This window comes from Salvia miltiorrhiza, chromosome 6 (genome assembly GCF_028751815.1).
Source record: "Salvia miltiorrhiza cultivar Shanhuang (shh) chromosome 6, IMPLAD_Smil_shh, whole genome shotgun sequence".
Lineage (NCBI taxonomy): Eukaryota > Viridiplantae > Streptophyta > Magnoliopsida > Lamiales > Lamiaceae > Salvia > Salvia miltiorrhiza.
In genome coordinates, this window is record NC_080392.1 from 44,846,416 (window position 1) to 44,863,328 (window position 16,913).

Sequence of the window (16,913 nt, forward strand, 5' to 3'; positions counted from 1 at the left end):
AGGTTTACTTAACATTATGTGAAATTATAGAAATGAGTATGTAATACAATATTTGTATCATACCGCACAATACTCCTGCAACCGTTCGACGCTAATTTGCATGTTGTTATGCAAGGGATCCCATTTCACACTGGAATCCTTAAGGGGGTTTCCATATTTGAAATATCGATCCCTCAACTGGTTAATCTTAACCTGATAAAAATTAAGCTGGTGATGTATATCAAATTCACAGTTCATACCATGACAAAGCCTGCGTTGTCGACCATCTTGCAGATGTTCGGGATTGCCATCCCACTGTTCGTTGTCGACCATCTTCAATAGCCTAGTGAGAAATTTGTACTCTATTTGCGCCGTCCACGCGAAATCGTCCCTATCGACGGAGTACCACATCTCACGTTGAAGGAAATCTATGGTATTGAGATAATTCATTTTGTAACAAAACGAAGTTATGAAATTAACTCAAAATGATTTGTGATATGAGACCTCCTCATCCCTTAAATAGAGTACGAGAATGTGTTACATACTATTACACTCGTGAGTTATATACTATTGCACCCGTGACTTTCGAGTTGTCATTCAAAAAAGTTATACACTATTGCACCCGTGACCACCGTAGTCACGATCGTGACCATCGTGGGCACATTCGTGGCCATCGTGGGCACATTCGTGGCCATCGTGGACCACGATCGTGTCCATCGTGCCCAAGAACTAAGGTGGCACGATCGTGGGGTCCTGTCGTGGACACGATGGTGCTCCACGATGGCAACGATCGTGCCCACGATCTTTAACACCGTGAATTCGTAAACTTTATTCGAAAAACATGTGGGACATAATTGATTCGTCTCATTAATTCTACTTTCCCGTGAGTTTGAACACATTTTCCGAAAAATGCACCCATGACTTTCGAGTTGTCATTCAAAAAAGTTATACATTATTGCACCCGTGACCACCGTGGTCACGATCGTGACCATCGTGGGCACACATTCATGGCCATCGTGGACCACGATCGTGCCCACGATGGTATGATCGTGTGGACACGATGGTGGTCCACGATGGCCACGATTGTGCTCACGATGATCACAGGTGCAATAGTATTACACTCTTGATGATCACGATGATCACAGGTGCCCACGAAAATCGTTCTCTATTTAATGGGATCAAACCCCCACTCCTCATATCACAAATCCTTTTAAGTTATTTTCTTAACTTTTTTTTTTCCGCACAAAATGAACTATCTAAACACTCTTGATGTGTTTCAACATAATATGTGGTACTCCGATGATCGAAGGAACGAATGGACATCGGATATGGAGTATTACTTCTTACTGAAGCTGATGAGGATGGTCGACAATGAGGTTTGGGATGACAGTCCACAGCATATGGAAATCGACCGCGTCCGTGACATTACTGCAAAAATGAACCGTGAGTTTGATGTGAATCATAGTAGACATTTTTACAACGTTAAGATTCACACATTGAGGTCCCGATATCTTTTATTTCGAAACCTCGTTAAGAATTCCAATGTGAAATGGGATCCCTTGCATAACGACATTCGAATAAGCTACGACCTGTTGCTCGAGTTATGTGCGGTATGATACAAATATTGTATTACATATCCTTATTTCTAATAAGTTTACATAATTTTAAGTAAAACGTTTTTGCTTTTTATTGTTGTAGATTGATGAAGGGTATGTTGCGTACCAGTGGCACGGAGACCCGATGTTTTTCTTACTCCGTGGAGTTTTTTTATCGTGAGAACGATTAAATCTTTTTAGAAATGTTCGTAGAAATTGTAATAAATCATGTATGTTGTGTGATGATAATAAATGTCGATTAAATCATGTCCCGTAATAAATAATGTATGTTGTGATGATAATAAATGTCGATTAACTCATGTCCCGTAAATGAATGTAATGAATATCACAATGGCAGATTCGTTCCCACGATGGTCACGATCGTGAATACGATGGAAGCTTCCCACCGTGATCACGATGGGGGCTGCCATCGTGGTCACGGTGGGAGGCTGCCATCGTGATCATGGCAGACTGTGTGAAAAACACCAACATCCACTATCAAAAACTCAATTGATAAAAAAAACGGATAAAATTCAACCTAAATGAACATTAAAATAGATATTGGACAAAAAGTTCGTTCTAAGAGGTGACTAAAAGTTCGTTCTAAGAGGTGACAAAAAGTTTAACAACTTACATTTATTCACGGAAGAGCATTGGACATGCTCTAATATCATGACCCTCTTCTCCACAATTGCTACATCTTTTTTTCTTCCGACGTCTCTGAGTCGGTTGTGCTTCCTCCGTATCATGAGATGGTTCATCTGTGGCATGAGAAGTTTCCTCAAACTCTGCTTCTTGAAATGGAACATTCAAATCCACCCCACCCACGGGGATAGATATTGTGCATTTTTTTTCTATTGTGTCCTGTTCCATTACACCTAGAGCACACTTGACGCCGTCGTGAGGGTAGTCCTTCAACTGTTGACCGAGCACGACTCATCTTTGGACGCCAAGACTGACGTAGACTCTCCGGATCAGGAGGACTACAATAGATTGATAAGACATCTTCTGGCACATTTCATTCATTCGGATGTGGTATTTGACTAACATGTTCGGCATAAGTTTGTGTCAACTCATATTGTTTGAAATATTTGTGTACGAAATCGTACACATTCAAACCATTGCCCGCCCACCTAATAAAGCAATATAATTTTGGCTTAAAAACAAATTAAAAAGTAATTAAATAAAATAAATTTTTCATACCTTATAGCAGCAACCGCATGCTTGCATGGAATTTTATCCTCATCAAACTCTCGACACTCACAAGTCCAATTCTGAAGATCGACTTGATATTGTTGATCATCCTCATCAACTTTATACACAAGTCCGATGGTGGCTCGAACAGTAAGAGAGAGACTTGCTTGCACAGAATTAGATAGCTTGTTGAAAGTAGACACCGTTAACACACGATCTCTCGATTCAGACGATGTACGTTGCTCGTCAAACCAATCCTCCAAAAGTGTGCGAAACGATTCAAGTAAAGAGCACATTGGTAAACGCCTAGCCCACCACAACCGAGAGTTAAAAGATTCCGCTGCATTAGACGTCATAAATCCATAGCGTTGTATCGGACACTTTGACCTAGCCCACCTCTCTGGTCCAATTTAAGAAAGTCGTCGGTGAGTTCCATCCGGACTAGCGTCGTGCAGCAATGAAAAAAAAAATTCGAACACTTCGTGACGATAAGAATATGCTGCTTCAAAGAAGACCGTGGCCACAGTCTTCCCATATGGCGTTAGATTCTTCAATAGATGGTGATAACACAGTCCATGGAATGCATTTGGGTACACGGCTTGAACTGCATTCCGAATGCTTTTATGTTGGTCACTCACAATTAATAAATCTTCTGGAGGATTGTAACACCGCCGTAGATTGTAGAGAAAATAAGTCCATGACTTATCGTTCTCTATCGGACCGAGGCCAATTGCCAGAGGAAACACTTAATCATTTTCATCCTTTATCACAGCAACAAATAACACTCCTCTGTTATTTTCCTTCAAGTGGGTCCCGTCTATTACAATCACCGGTTGAAGATACTGCTCAAAAGCCCGAATACTTTGCCCGAGGGCAATAAATATGTGGCAGAACACTCTCTCACGAGTCGTCTGCAAATCATAAACAGTCCCTGGATTACGTTGTTTCAATAGATAAAGATACGATGGAAGCCTCACATATGACATATTGAAGTCACCGTACGTTCTCTCTATCGCCTGCTGCCTAGTTCGGACTGCGAAGCAATATAGCATTTGAACGCTATAGTTACTACGCATCTCAGCAATCATCTCCTTTGGCCTCAAAACAACCTTCTCATCGATTAATTTTTTGGCAAAATAATATGTAGCAACCTCGCCACTCACAGACCGTGCTGTAGAAGCACGATTCAAATCCGCCTGACATGTGCGATCCAATGTCAACTTAGTAATTCTCCAAAGAGTTGCAGCCTCTACTGCACATAATCTAAAAGTGCAGTTCTTTCTACCACTCTTGCATATGTACACTGCACGAGAATCTGTAGAACGATCAGTTGCAAACTCTAGATAGTACTCCAAATGAGAAATTCCTACAGATATCCTCAACTCTACTTTGGATCGAAATATGGCCCCTACCTCGAGCAGTCCGTAGGCTATTGGATGATACTCTTTCCACCCCAACTGTAATATGCTTTCAATGTGCAGAAATGAAATATCCCAATCGCGCGAGCCACGTTCATGCTCAACATAGCTTGCAGTCTGATAATCCGATGAAAAATGTCGCAACTCATTGCGACGATCTTCCACATCGTCTTCAGATGTAGACTTTGCTTCATCTTCCTCATAATCCTCATCGAACACCTCTTCATCATCTTCCTCATGATACGGCATTCTTTGATCAAGATGTACAGCTGAGGTACATCCTCTCATAGTGTTGCGGCTCACATTACTATCGGGGCCAGAAGAACCGTCGTTTTCAATCACATAAACTTCTGGATCCTCTCTAGGATCCGCTAACCATCGAAATAACTCCATATCCCCCATCAATAGAACTTTTGCTTTAATACCATTGATGTTTGTGACGTACCATAACGTATATTCGGTCTCTTTTCGATCTCCCAAACCCTCTCTAATAAGATCCACGAGGTTAGCACGATTAATTGTATCGGAATCGATATACGCAACAAATAATTCCCTATCTATATATGTTGATCGCTCCCAACGACCGCCATGATGTATCATAATACGTCGCCTCGACATCTGAAATTAACAAAATGTAATATAAACAGTCAGAAAACCATTAAAAGTACCTTAAAACATGGACTGTCAACCCCACGATCGCAGCACACCATCATGATCACGATGGCACTCACGATCGTATCCACCATTGTGGCCACGATGGTGGACACGATCGTGAGTGACATCGTGACGACGATGGTGTGCTTCGAACATGTGGGCTAAACCCTAAACCCTAATAACATGACGTCGAAACATAAACTCTAATGTGTGACCTATTCGAAACAAAATAAACAATATTCATGATCAACATATATACTTGCATGAGATCAAAACGTTCAAACAACGAAACAAGCGAGATGAACGAAGGAACATTCGCCTCTTGATATTTTCTTCTTCCTTTATGGTTGATCTTTGGATTTCTTTGATCAGGGTTTTGGTTTTAATTCGTGGTTCTTTTTGTTTCTTTGGTTACAAATGAGAAGCTTAAGTTTTGTTTAAACAACTACAAGCTTCCACAATTATTATCACCAACAACCTCTTCATCACAAAAGTTATTCCTAGTCTCAACCGAAAAGATTCACCAAATCTGCACTTCATTAATGACATTTCGGAGTTCACGGCGGTCGTGACCACGTTCGAGCCATTTATCGTGAGCTTCCATCGTCCCCTCGGCCCGTCGTGCGCATCGTGCCCACGGGCGGGGGCAATCGACCGTCGTGGGCACGGTCGCGGGTTTCGACGGGCACGATGGTGCGAAGAAACGACGGGCACGATGGGCACGACCGCGCGCTCGCGTGGCGGGGCTTGGGGCGAGGTGGGCAAGACGGTGCCATCGTGCCCCCATCGCCCCTCCCCCCCGCCGTCGTGCCCCATCGCCCGTCGTGGACGCGATGAGAGGCTCCCATCGTGGCCACGATGGTGCCGCCGAGGTGGGCACGACAGGGCTTGGGGCGGGGTAGGCCACGCCGGGGGCCTCATCGTCTGGGGTGGGCACGATGGGGGCTTGGGGCGGGGTGGGCACGATGGCTCGCGTGCGCACGATGGCCACGATGGTCGATGGTACGATGGCCACGATGGTCGTGTCCACCATCGTGCCTACGTTGGACACGACGGCTCGCGTGCCCACGATGGCCACGATGGTCGTGTCCACCAGCGTGATCACGATGGACACGACGGTCATGGCCACGATCGTCGCCATCGTGTCCGCGATCGTGGACATGGGTTTGACTTTGTCTTCAAGTGGTGGGGACCGTAAGGGGTATTTTAGTCATTTCGCAGATTTTGGTATACAAAAGAGTTAGTTTTAAAGAGGGGCTAAAAAACTTATCTTTTTTAAATTTTGGTATTTGTTTATTAGTTTCCTCTTTTTCAAGTAAAAGTCTTAATCAGATCATGTAAATAAATTGCAGCAAGGTAATGCTGACCTTGAAGGTAGAAAAGCGCAAAATATTATGCAAAGCAACCTCATCTATATATGAAGGGCTGTACTCGAACCGAATAATGGCGTGCTCAAGTTTGATTTGTTTAGTATTGAGTCAAATTCCGAATTTTATTTACTCCCTCCGTCACACTTCAAATGTCTCAAAATTATAAGACAAATCCTATAATTGAGACATTTGAAGTGGGATAGAAGTAGTAATTATTTTCTTATAACAAACATAATTAATTAGAGATTTAATAAAATTATTATTAATTTTAGTAGATAAATATAAGTTGCACTTATTAATAATTTATATTTTTCAAGTTAAAATCACTTAACGAACGTGTTCACGAGCTAACGAGCCGAATACTATCAAGCTCAAATTTGATTTGTTTATTTTTCAAACTTCTCTAAACGAATTTGAACGAACCATTTTCGAACCGACTCCGAAAAGTTGATATACGTTCAAAAACAATCAAAAGGCGCAAGCAAATAGGCATTGCCTCACTTTAGCGAAAAAAAACAAAGTATTGAAGCATTTTCTGCATCATACAAGTGAGAAAAAGGGAACATACATTCAGATCAATTTTAGCAATAACTTGATTGATAAATATGCCATAAAACAAAATTTTTTTGCAGCTACATATTCTTGATCTTGAATGAGGTAAAAGTCAAGCTTTGTTATGTTCCTCATCAGCATCAAAATCACCAACATTAGGAACATATCCCAAAAGCTTCATCGTCTCAGCAAGCATTCTCAATAACGAATATATTTCCCTCTTCTGTGAATGTCTACTATCTTTAGCCATGAAAACATGCACATGGCTCCCTATCTCAATCCAGCTACAACCGGGCTGTTTGACGACACCGTGCCGTCTCATCAGCTTCCGAACTCTCGTCACATCTCTCCACCTCCCAACCTCAGCATACATGTTTGAGAGCAGAACATAAGGGCCAGAGTTTTGGGGATCAATCTCTATAAGTTTTTCAGCAACAAAGTTGCCCAAGTCAATGTCGCGGTGAACTTTACAAGCTGCAAGCAAAGATCCCCACACGACACCGTCAGGAGGGATTGGCATAGAGAGTATCAAGTTCTTTGCCTCAATAAGCATACCTGCTCGACCTAGTAAATCAACCATACATGTGTAATGGTCTTTCTTAGGTTCGAGATCATACTCGTTCCTCATCAGATCGAAGTAGTGACGCCCTTCTTGAACTAATCCGGCATGGCTACAGGCAAAGAGAACTCCAATCATGGTCACATCATCTGGTTTTTCTCCAGCCTCCAACATCTGCCTAAACAACTCAAGAGCTTCACCACCTTGCCCGTTTTGTGCAAATCCCACAATCATGGCATTGAATGAAACAACATCTCTTTCAAGCATGGTCTTAAACACCTTGCTCCCATCTTCAATCGACCCACATTTCATATACATGTCTATCAGAGAATTACCAACAAATACATCAGATTCTGGGCCACGTTGGAATCGGAACCCCTGCTTCAGAACATGGCTATGAGCTTGCCTACCAAGCTTCAAGTCAGCAAGATTTGCGCAAGCATTCAGAAGGTTCCCAAATGTGTAGTGTGTAGGCCACAAAGATTCCCTTTTTAAGAGAAGAAACAACTGTAACGCTTCTTCGTTGTCCCCATTCTGTGTGTACCCAGCAATGAGTGCATTCCACGACACAACGTTCCTTTCCATCATCTTGCTAAACATACTTCTTGCAGTTTCCACGCTAGCAGCTTTAGCATAACCACTGACCATAGATGTCTCAGAGACCACATTTCTTATTGGCATCCTATCGAATATCCACCTCGCTTCCTTTATCTTTCTACATTTGGCATACATATCAACTAGTGCATTCGATATCACAAGATCATTATATAACTTATCATACTTCACAACTCGTGCATGAATCGCCCTACCTTCTTGAACAGCAGAGAGGCTCGCGCAAGCACTAACAACGCTAGCTAGAGTCATCTCATCCGGCTGAACTCCACATTCCATCATCTTAAGAAAAACCTTAAGGGCTTCAAGTGCTGGCCCGTTTTGTTCGTAACAAGTGATCATACTATTCCAAGACACAGTATTCCGCTCCCTCATCCCATCAAAAGCCTTCTCAGCACAATCCACACCCCCACACTTTGCATACATATCAACAAGAGCAGACCCCATGTAAACATCCGACAAAAACCTCGACTTGGCCAGAGAAGCATGAATTTGAGTACCCATTACAACATCTCTCAGCCCAGCACAAGCACTGAGCGCGCTGCCATAGCTGTACTCATTCAACACAAAGTTCTCATGGTGCATTTTGGCGAAATGCTCCAATGACCTATCAAACACCTCGAGCTGAGCAAAACCAGAGATCATCAAGTTCCACGAACACTGGTCGGGTTGAGGCGTTGCAACAAAAACTCTCTCAGCCTCATCGATCCAACCTGATACCGTTAATGCACCTATGATCGAGTTATAACTGAAGGCGTTTCTCGTTGGCATTTTATCAAACAGTTTGCGGGCGTAACTGAGAGACCCACATTTTCCGTAAACATCAATGAGCCTGTTGTTGATGAAGACTTCATCCCAGAAATGGGATTTGAGAACACAAGCGTGGGTTGCGCATACGTCGCGAAAGGACTTGGATTTTGTGCAGGTTTCCAAGAGTTTGGCGAGAAATGAAGATGAATGAGTGAGAGAGAGTTTATTGGTATAAACGGGAGCATTTCTTCCCATTCGTGTGCAATGGTCTACCTAGACCTGTGATTCATAAACAATCAATATTGTTAGAATTCGTACATGAAAAGGTCAATCATTGGTATATTGAATGAATATATTAAAATTTTAAACAGCAGCTCTCGTAGCTCAGTTGGTTAGAGCACCCGTTTAGTAAGCGGGAGGTCTTGAGTTCGACTCTCAACGAGAGCACTCTTTAGATTTTTATTTTCTAAGGTCTGTTTCATTGTGTTTGAATGGAAATTGAGTCCCATATTTTTTGTAAATAGTGAGGGGGAAAGTCTGTGGAATTATTTTTAAATAAGTAAATATCATATTTTTTTGTAAATAGTGAGAGGAAAAGTCTGTGGAATTATTTTTAAATAAGTAAATATCACAATTTTCAAGGACGTCTCGATATAGTAATAAGGTAACAATTTTTAAGGTAAATAGTGAGGGGGAAAGTCTGTGGAATTATTTTCAAATAAGTAAATATCACAATTTTTAGGGACGTCTCGATATAGTAATAAAGTCACAATTTTTAAGGACGGAGGGAGTACCTTTTTAAACACGTCATCTTCAATCAGTCATAATTTTCAGAGACGAAGTTCAGTTCGAATTCGGCCGGAGATCTTCATGTTCTGTGCGGACGGGGGAGGTGGCAACGGCGGAGGGTTGGGGAAAGGGATGGGGCGGCGGGTGGGGGCGGAGGGGAATTATGGTTTGAGAGTGAGAGAGGTTGGAGAAGATGATGACATGAATTTTTTTTCTTTTTTTCTTTTTTAATTTTTTTTCCACATGTCAATAATATGCTTAGGTGTCAATTTACGGTTGCCACTTTGTCGATTCCGACAGCCACCGTGTCATTTCCGACGCCAGCGTAAGAAAAAATCGATCACCGAACAAAAACGAGACAAAAATAAAAGATTATATATTTAGAGACAATTTTTTTAAAATATGAGTAAAAATCAATTTCATGTAAACGTTATGGATTTACGGACAATTACCCCTTTTATAAAATATTACTCCCTCCGTCCCACTAGAATTGACACTTTTGAGTTAGGCACGGAGATTAAAAATAAAAGATTAAGAGTGTAAAGTAGGTAGGATCCACTTATTTTATGTGAATAAAGAAAGTAGGGACCACATATCATTTTAAGAAAGTAACAATTCTAGTGGGACAAATAAAAAAGGCAAGTGTATCAATTCTAGTGGGACGGAGGGAGTAAAATTTATAAACTCTTTAAAACAAGCTTAACCAAACACCCTCTAAAGGCGAAAAGAAGATTAAGAGGGTGTTTGGCTAAGCTTATTTTAAAGAGCTTATTATAAGCTCTTGGAGCTTATAAGATGTTTCAAGAGCTTATAAGATGTGATTTTTAAGAGCTTATAAGTTGTCAAAGTGTTTAGATAATTGAGCTTATAAGTTAGAGCGAGATTTTTTTTGCTAGAGAGATACAATATTTTTTTAGAGAGAGAAAATCGAAGAAAAATGAACTTAAATGATATATGATGAAAATAATAAATTATAGTTGAAAAATATTTGTAAAAAAATTGTTGCATATGAGATTATAAAAAAATAAATTGGGTAGAGCAACTTATTTTTTGGGGAGCTTATAAGCTATTGAGGAGCTTATTTTGCCAAATACTTTGAAGGAGCTTATAAGCTTTTAAACAGCTTATAAACTGTTTTGAGGAGCTTATAAGCTCAGCCAAACACCCTCTAAGTCGATGATCCGATGATGAACTCAGTAGAATCGGTAGTTGAAACAGTGCAATTATTTGCTGCGCAGCGACTCTGCTCGCCTGGTTCCTTGGAACAATGTTATGTCAGTATTCTTAATGACTATCAATTGCCACAAAGAAGTAGTAGAATTAAGAAGAGCTACAATTTTAGAACTGCATATTTTGCTTCATACACACCTGCAACATCAACCTAGTATATCTTCAAACTATATACATTGAAAGAGGTTGGTTGTGAAAGCCTCTTTGAATTACTTGATTCTCTTCTTCATCTTCTTCTTCTTCTTCTTTTACTATTCATGTCACAAGATAGAGCATCATCTGTTTCCGGATCATGGTACAAGAGGCCTATATGCGGATGACGGAAGCATTTGATGAATCTGGATTCCCTCTGTAGTTGATCTCCACAAAAAAACCGCCTCCCTCGCCTCTGGCAAGTCTTCCAGGATTTACACAGATACACTTGAGTTGCTCTTCTCCATCATTTGCATCTTCGATAGCGACAACCTATTCAAGAAGAAACGGGAATTTAACTCGTACAACTCTGCATTTTCCCCTCGTTCCTAAACTTCCTAATAATATCTGGTTATTATGTAGGGTGGCATTTATTTTGGGTAAATTCAACATATCCCTCAAAGTAAAAGCCCCCATAACTGAAAAAGTGTTATCTATCTTATACATGTACATGGAAAGAATTCCTGACCTTCACAAAGTGAGTCAAGTCCGAAGGTAATATTAGTATATCCGGAATTGATGAGAAGTGTAGAGCTTTGCTTGCTAGAGAGAAATCCAAGGGAACATCTTCTGAAGGAGGATACAGTGGATAGAAGCTGCTCCATAGAAGAAAGATATGAATAATAGCATCACATATAAGCAAAGAAGAGACTTTTGTCATCATAGAAGAAAGGTATGAATAATAGCATCACATATAAGCAAAGAAGAGACTTTTGTCATCATAGAAGAAAGGTATGAATAATAGCATCACATATAAGCAAAGAAGAGACTTTTGTCATCGATTCATCAAGTAGAATCTCTGAGCATTTACTTTGAACATACCTTTCCTGGTTTAATACATGTTTAGCTAGATTTGTCAACCTCTGCTTCGACTCCCCTTGTGGAATTTTACAGATTTCCTCAGCACTGAGATGTTTAAGTATATCAACTGTGCAGCAAGCCACTTTTACCTGTAAAAAAGATCAATCAAGAAAAACAATCACTGTAAGGAAGCTTCTCAAAGCAATAAATATATATCAGTAGTAGCTATTCTTATATGTCATTCTAGCACTAAGAGTTGCAACACCCAAAACATAGTGGTTTTGAAAGAAATATACATAGAAAAAGAAATAACAAACAGTAGCTGTATGCTCATGAAAGAGTATTTACAGTTGTTCTTACCCGATTAGCACAAAACATCCCTGGATTGGAGACACTCTTTATCTGTCGGACAAAATATCAGTTGTGTCCACAAAAAAAATTATTGAATAAATTGAAGCACATAAAACATCTTATGTACCTGATTACTAAAATCTGCAGGATGAATTTCAAAAGCAGGCTGTTCAAACAATGGAAAATAAAAGGTTTACTATCTAAATTGGAAAATTCAGCATTAGAGTTAAATAGGAGAAAAAGTGAAAAAGACTAGCTCACCTGAGGAAAAACATAGTCATGATTTGCATCTCTGACAGATGGCATAAGAATCACGTGCACTGTAGAACCCATATACTCGACATAATCTTGAAGCTATATAAACAATAAATGGTATCATCATTGGTATAAGGAAGTTCAAAATGAAAATGTCACATGCTTTATGTATTTTGACTTGTAAAACCTTTCCAAGAATCTCAAGACGAAACATTTCATCAAAGGTCTGATCGATGGTTCCTTTCCTGAGCTCTGGATGATCAGAATCAATAAATGGCCCTAGCTGTCAAAGAATAAATTGAAGGCACTAGTTTCATACTTTCATTTCATCTTCATCACTTCTAGACAAAAAATTAACAAGTGTTTGGAAGTCCCTACCAGCACAAGCAACTGAGGTTGCTTCCGCCGTGCATAGGCAAGAAGCTCATTTAGAGGCTGGAATAACAAATTATCACTTGTAGTAAAAGGACCCGCTGCAACAATCTGTTCAAAAATGAAGCAGCCAAGAGAATGTATAAGACCTTTTTCTTGAGCACTAAATGTATACAATTTTCAGACACAAAAGATAAACATCCTTTGGCTTAGAATGCTGCAAAAACAGCACTTTTATAGCTTTTATTTTCATCTAGTTTTTCAATCACTGCAATTGAATTAATCAAATGAAGATGGTCCAGAGAACCTTGATTCAGCCTCTTGGGTAACAATACTAGTCAAGGAGATTCAGTTAAGACCAACTCATCTTTATGACAAATGCAAATTGCTGTCAAAGTTTGGCGTACTTTTTAATGCCTGCCAATGTACAGATCCTCAAAAGGCCCCATCATTAGTTTATCTGTCCAATTATGCCAATTATATGTCTCAAATAAGAAGGCATATAGGCAGTTAACACTACGGGGGCGTTTGGTTTGGTGGATGAGATAGATAAGATTGATAGGAGGATTGGATGGATGATTAAATAATTCATCCAACTTTGGGGTGATAAATAATCACTCAATTGAATGATTAGATGCGGGTCGGATTATCAATCACGGGCCCAATCATGCAAACCAAACACTTGATTAAGGTGAATTATTTTATCAATCATGCTTTATCACTCAAACAAAACACCTCCTACATGTATAATGGGAGTTTGCAAAGTAATGGATGATTCAAATGTACATACCAATGACACCTCTGGTGTATCCAGTGAGGGTTTCTTTAGCTGAAGATAGTGATCCAAAGCTTGTCTCTTTGAAGGATGTTCCTCATCAGCAGCAGCAGACAAGGGGACATAATTAATAATATTTGATGCAATAAGACAATGTCCACTAGGATTATGCCCTTCAACACCCACAACCTATATCATGGCCAATATCAAAGGTATTTAGTATCATATACATCAGACATATCACTGAAGATGAAATTTTCTCCCTGAGTAAAACATATTCCGACCTGGCCTGGAAAAATAGAAAATTGGTTCAACTTTTGCAAGTCAAGACGAACACGCTGCCCACCAGAATGCTCGACACTGTCAAAAACATCCATATTACACAGCACATTAATAGACAACAACTATACGACAAAATCATGAAATTGCTGGGTATTTTTGGTGGAAGGTCTGTGTAATATTTTCATCTAAGCAGTAAGTGACATAAAATTGACTTAAGGTAGATACTATGCAAAGGAAGAGCCTTTTACCTGCTTTGCAACAAAATGGGCTTTTCCTTCAGACGGCCTTCTTCCTCGCAACAGATCATGCCAACAGCAAAAATTCTTTGCTGGGATATAGTAATATTTATGAAAAGAAAAGAAACCACATTAATGCGAAGCCAAAACTAGAGTAACATAAGAATAATAATTGATAGAAACTATCCTTCCAATGCCAAAGATTGTTAATATCGCCTCTTCTAAGACAAGTGGAGAAGTTAAATTACCTGAGAAGCTACAGAAGGATCAACTGGTTCATCGTACCTCCCAGAGGACACATATGCAGTAGCTCGTCTTTTGATGCAATTTTCCAGGAAATTAAACTGAATCCCACAAGAACAAATTAGATTTTTGAACAAAGAAAACCACAATTATTGAAGTAATAAAATACAATAATACCTTGTCCTCAATTCTATCATACATGAACCTGCAACCAGGCTCGGGCTGAGATCTGTTAATTACGAGGGAACACTCTTTACTAGGTTGTACTCTCTTGATGATATCATCTTCAGAATTTGCATCATCGTCCTCTGCTTTAATGGTTTGCATGTCTAGATGCTCATTAAGCGTCAATTGGATGACAAACTTATTCTTTCTTGATCCAAAAGGTGTCACTGGTTCTAGAGGTTTTTTAGAGGTAAGTTTGATGCTATTTGTCTTTTGTGCTGAATCAGATGATTTCTGAAGAGCTGATGTGTGCTTATCAGGGGGGGTATCGAGTATGGCTTCTGTTTCTCCATAGTTACCATTCAATATCCTGTTTGAAATTGCAAATTTATTGTAACTTACTCTGTAATCAAAATCCCATGAGTGAAACAATACACTATACCTATAGATAAAGAAAACAAAATGGTTCCATGACAGCCGCGATTAGCATGAAGCTTCATTTAACATTTTCATGGATGGACTTTAACCTTTTTTCACAGAAGAGCCCAAGTTGTTTTGGTTTATGCATTATTCATGCAACAACTAAAAGCTTGAGATCAAATACATTCTAAAACTTCAGTTAATCAGAGTCATCATTCGTAGAGATCCAGAATGAGATAGGAAGTTGGACATGCATATTGTCCGCTGCTTGGTTATTTTAATTTACCATATATAAAATAATTTATTTATTATCAAATAAATAATTAAAAGAAAAAAGAAATGGCTTATTAAATTAGAGGAAGAGCAAGTAAATAGTGGGTTAACCTGATCTAGATGCTCATAGAATTCATAGATGACAATGCAAATGTATTGTAAAAAATAACAACATAGACCCTTGAAATTGCAGAACACAGACTTACATGGCTACATCATTAGAGTACAGGTGCAACCCGGATGCTTTCTCTTTGACTTTATCCACCTGTTCATTCTGCAACTGCTCTAAAAATGCACCCATATGTGAGCTTCGTACTACAGAATCCAGGCCCCTGTTACAATAGAACGGTCACACCATTTTGACTGATCACACCCTCATTCGTAAACACATAAAAACTAAGTCCCAAAAAGAAGAAAGATACTACAAATTTCTCTTTAAAAGACACAAGTTTAAAAGCAAGATAGTAATGTATCACAGGATAAATGTCCCATTCAGTCATTCAGAACATGGCTCAGTTACCAATCATATTGCATCTATGTTTCTTTTATAACCTTCCAAACACAGACAAGTGGAAGATCTTAAAAGGCCTTACACTACTTATACATTATTTGGAGCTTCATTATTTGTAAAAGTGAGTTCTTGAATTTTGCATAATGTCCAATCATGGGTCGATCACTTCATAGTTTTGAAATATTTAGTACTCATATTTTTTTTTTAAATAAATAGATAACACTAGTCGACAAATCTGCTACAAATATAAAGAAAGGTTAGAAATTTAATTTCATTTTTACAAGCTTCATAAGATTCAAAACTTCATTTCAACCAAATGTGTAAGCTCACTGAAGCGCCTCTGAAATCACTCAAATTGGAATTAATTTTAAAACAAAGAAAGGAAGTTCGAAAATCTGATCAATTCATCATTCCTCTACCATTTTTTGTGAGGCTGGAGGCAACTGAACAAGTAGAAAGGCAAAATTCCTTCCAATCAGAGGGAATCAATCCAAATCCTAACCTGTTGATAGAGTACAAATCCCAGTTGGCGACAATGTCCGACGCGCTGAGCTTGTATTGTATACAAAATGTCAGACCTGAACAATTTGGGGGAATTCGAATCAAAATCAAACCAATGATACGAATTTTGGGGGACGAGTTATTCAACGCACGAAAACAGCGAGTCAGAAAAAAAAAAAAACTCACATTTCTGGAGAATCTCTTCTTCTTCGTCGAGAGTAAAGCCGCCCTTGGTGAATTCTGCTTTGATTTCACCTTCCATTTTCGCGGGGATGTGGAGCTCAGTAGCAGTAGGGTTTCTTTCGAGTTTCAACTTTCAACGAAGACCAGTGGTAGTAAATGGCGCGAAACATTTTGCCGCCAACAATAGGCATTTAGTTTCTCTGTTCCTATTCTGCCCTCGGTTTCGGCCCAATTATTAATCGTTGGGCTCGGCCCAATTATTATTCATTGGGCTCGTCACTCATCATCGTCTTCATTTTTTTCCCTTATACTTTGTGAAGCATATAATATGTACTCCCTCCGTCCCACGAATCTTGACACGTTTTCCTTTTGGGCCGTCCCACGAATCTTGACACGTTTCCTTTTTTGGCAATAATTATTACATTCTCTCTCCTACTTTATCACCTTTATTATATTCTCTCTCCTACTTTATCACTTTTATTACCTTCTCTCTCCTACTTTATCAATTTTATATTTTATTAATTACACACTTAAAACACTAATCTACGACTCCTTAATTCCCGTGCCGAACCCAAACGTGTCAAGACTCGCGGGACGGAGGGAGTATCATTTACTTTGTTTTTCTTCCAAAAAAATTGCATATATGTTGCT

At 39.4% G+C, this 16,913-nt stretch overlaps 3 protein-coding genes and 1 non-coding gene across 4 annotated transcripts; 1 reads left to right on the top strand and 3 right to left on the bottom strand.

Annotated features, from left to right (window-relative positions):
• Nucleotides 1–2,210: 2,210 nt before the first annotated feature.
• On the bottom strand, nucleotides 2,211–3,124 carry LOC130991030 (uncharacterized). Its single transcript, XM_057915232.1, has 3 exons — nucleotides 2,778–3,124; nucleotides 2,623–2,707; nucleotides 2,211–2,492 (listed from the first exon to the last, which is right to left on the bottom strand). The coding sequence occupies exons 1-3, from the start codon at nucleotides 3,122–3,124 to the stop codon at nucleotides 2,211–2,213; spliced, it is 714 nt and encodes a 237-aa protein (XP_057771215.1).
• Nucleotides 3,125–6,684: 3,560 nt separating this feature from the next.
• LOC130989909 (pentatricopeptide repeat-containing protein At2g13600) lies at nucleotides 6,685–9,071 on the bottom strand. The gene has a single exon (XM_057914067.1). The coding sequence runs from the start codon at nucleotides 8,936–8,938 to the stop codon at nucleotides 6,875–6,877; it is 2,064 nt and encodes a 687-aa protein (XP_057770050.1). The 5' UTR covers nucleotides 8,939–9,071; the 3' UTR covers nucleotides 6,685–6,874.
• On the top strand, nucleotides 9,057–9,130 carry TRNAT-AGU (transfer RNA threonine (anticodon AGU)). The gene has a single exon. It is a non-coding gene; the product is annotated as a tRNA-Thr (tRNA).
• Nucleotides 9,131–10,641: 1,511 nt separating this feature from the next.
• Nucleotides 10,642–16,423, bottom strand: LOC130989910 (uncharacterized). The gene is made up of 16 exons (XM_057914068.1): nucleotides 16,266–16,423; nucleotides 16,081–16,156; nucleotides 15,274–15,399; nucleotides 14,387–14,744; nucleotides 14,215–14,310; nucleotides 13,979–14,058; nucleotides 13,733–13,808; nucleotides 13,464–13,637; nucleotides 12,680–12,784; nucleotides 12,489–12,584; nucleotides 12,308–12,400; nucleotides 12,174–12,212; nucleotides 12,056–12,097; nucleotides 11,717–11,844; nucleotides 11,364–11,490; nucleotides 10,642–11,167 (listed from the first exon to the last, which is right to left on the bottom strand). The coding sequence occupies exons 1-16, from the start codon at nucleotides 16,339–16,341 to the stop codon at nucleotides 11,009–11,011; spliced, it is 1,851 nt and encodes a 616-aa protein (XP_057770051.1). The 5' UTR covers nucleotides 16,342–16,423; the 3' UTR covers nucleotides 10,642–11,008.
• Between the last annotated feature and the right edge of the window lie 490 nt (nucleotides 16,424–16,913).

What these genes read in the sequence shown, in the direction of transcription:
- LOC130991030 (XM_057915232.1), bottom strand. Translation starts at nt 3,124, where the DNA reads ATGACGTCTAATGCAGCGGAATCTTTTAACTCTCGGTTGTGGTGGGCT. An exon ending in CATGCGGTTGCTGCTATAAG is followed by an intron (nt 2,708 to 2,777) that starts GTATGAAAAATT and finishes TTGCTTTATTAG; the next exon opens with GTGGGCGGGCAATGGTTTGA. An exon ending in CACAAACTTATGCCGAACAT is followed by an intron (nt 2,493 to 2,622) that starts GTTAGTCAAATA and finishes CTCGGTCAACAG; the next exon opens with TTGAAGGACTACCCTCACGA.
- LOC130989909 (XM_057914067.1), bottom strand. Translation starts at nt 8,938, where the DNA reads ATGGGAAGAAATGCTCCCGTTTATACCAATAAACTCTCTCTCACTCAT.
- LOC130989910 (XM_057914068.1), bottom strand. Translation starts at nt 16,341, where the DNA reads ATGGAAGGTGAAATCAAAGCAGAATTCACCAAGGGCGGCTTTACTCTC. An exon ending in ATCCTTCTGTAGCTTCTCAG is followed by an intron (nt 14,059 to 14,214) that starts GTAATTTAACTT and finishes ACTATATCCCAG; the next exon opens with CAAAGAATTTTTGCTGTTGG. An exon ending in ACTTGACTCACTTTGTGAAG is followed by an intron (nt 11,168 to 11,363) that starts GTCAGGAATTCT and finishes CTTCTTGAATAG; the next exon opens with GTTGTCGCTATCGAAGATGC.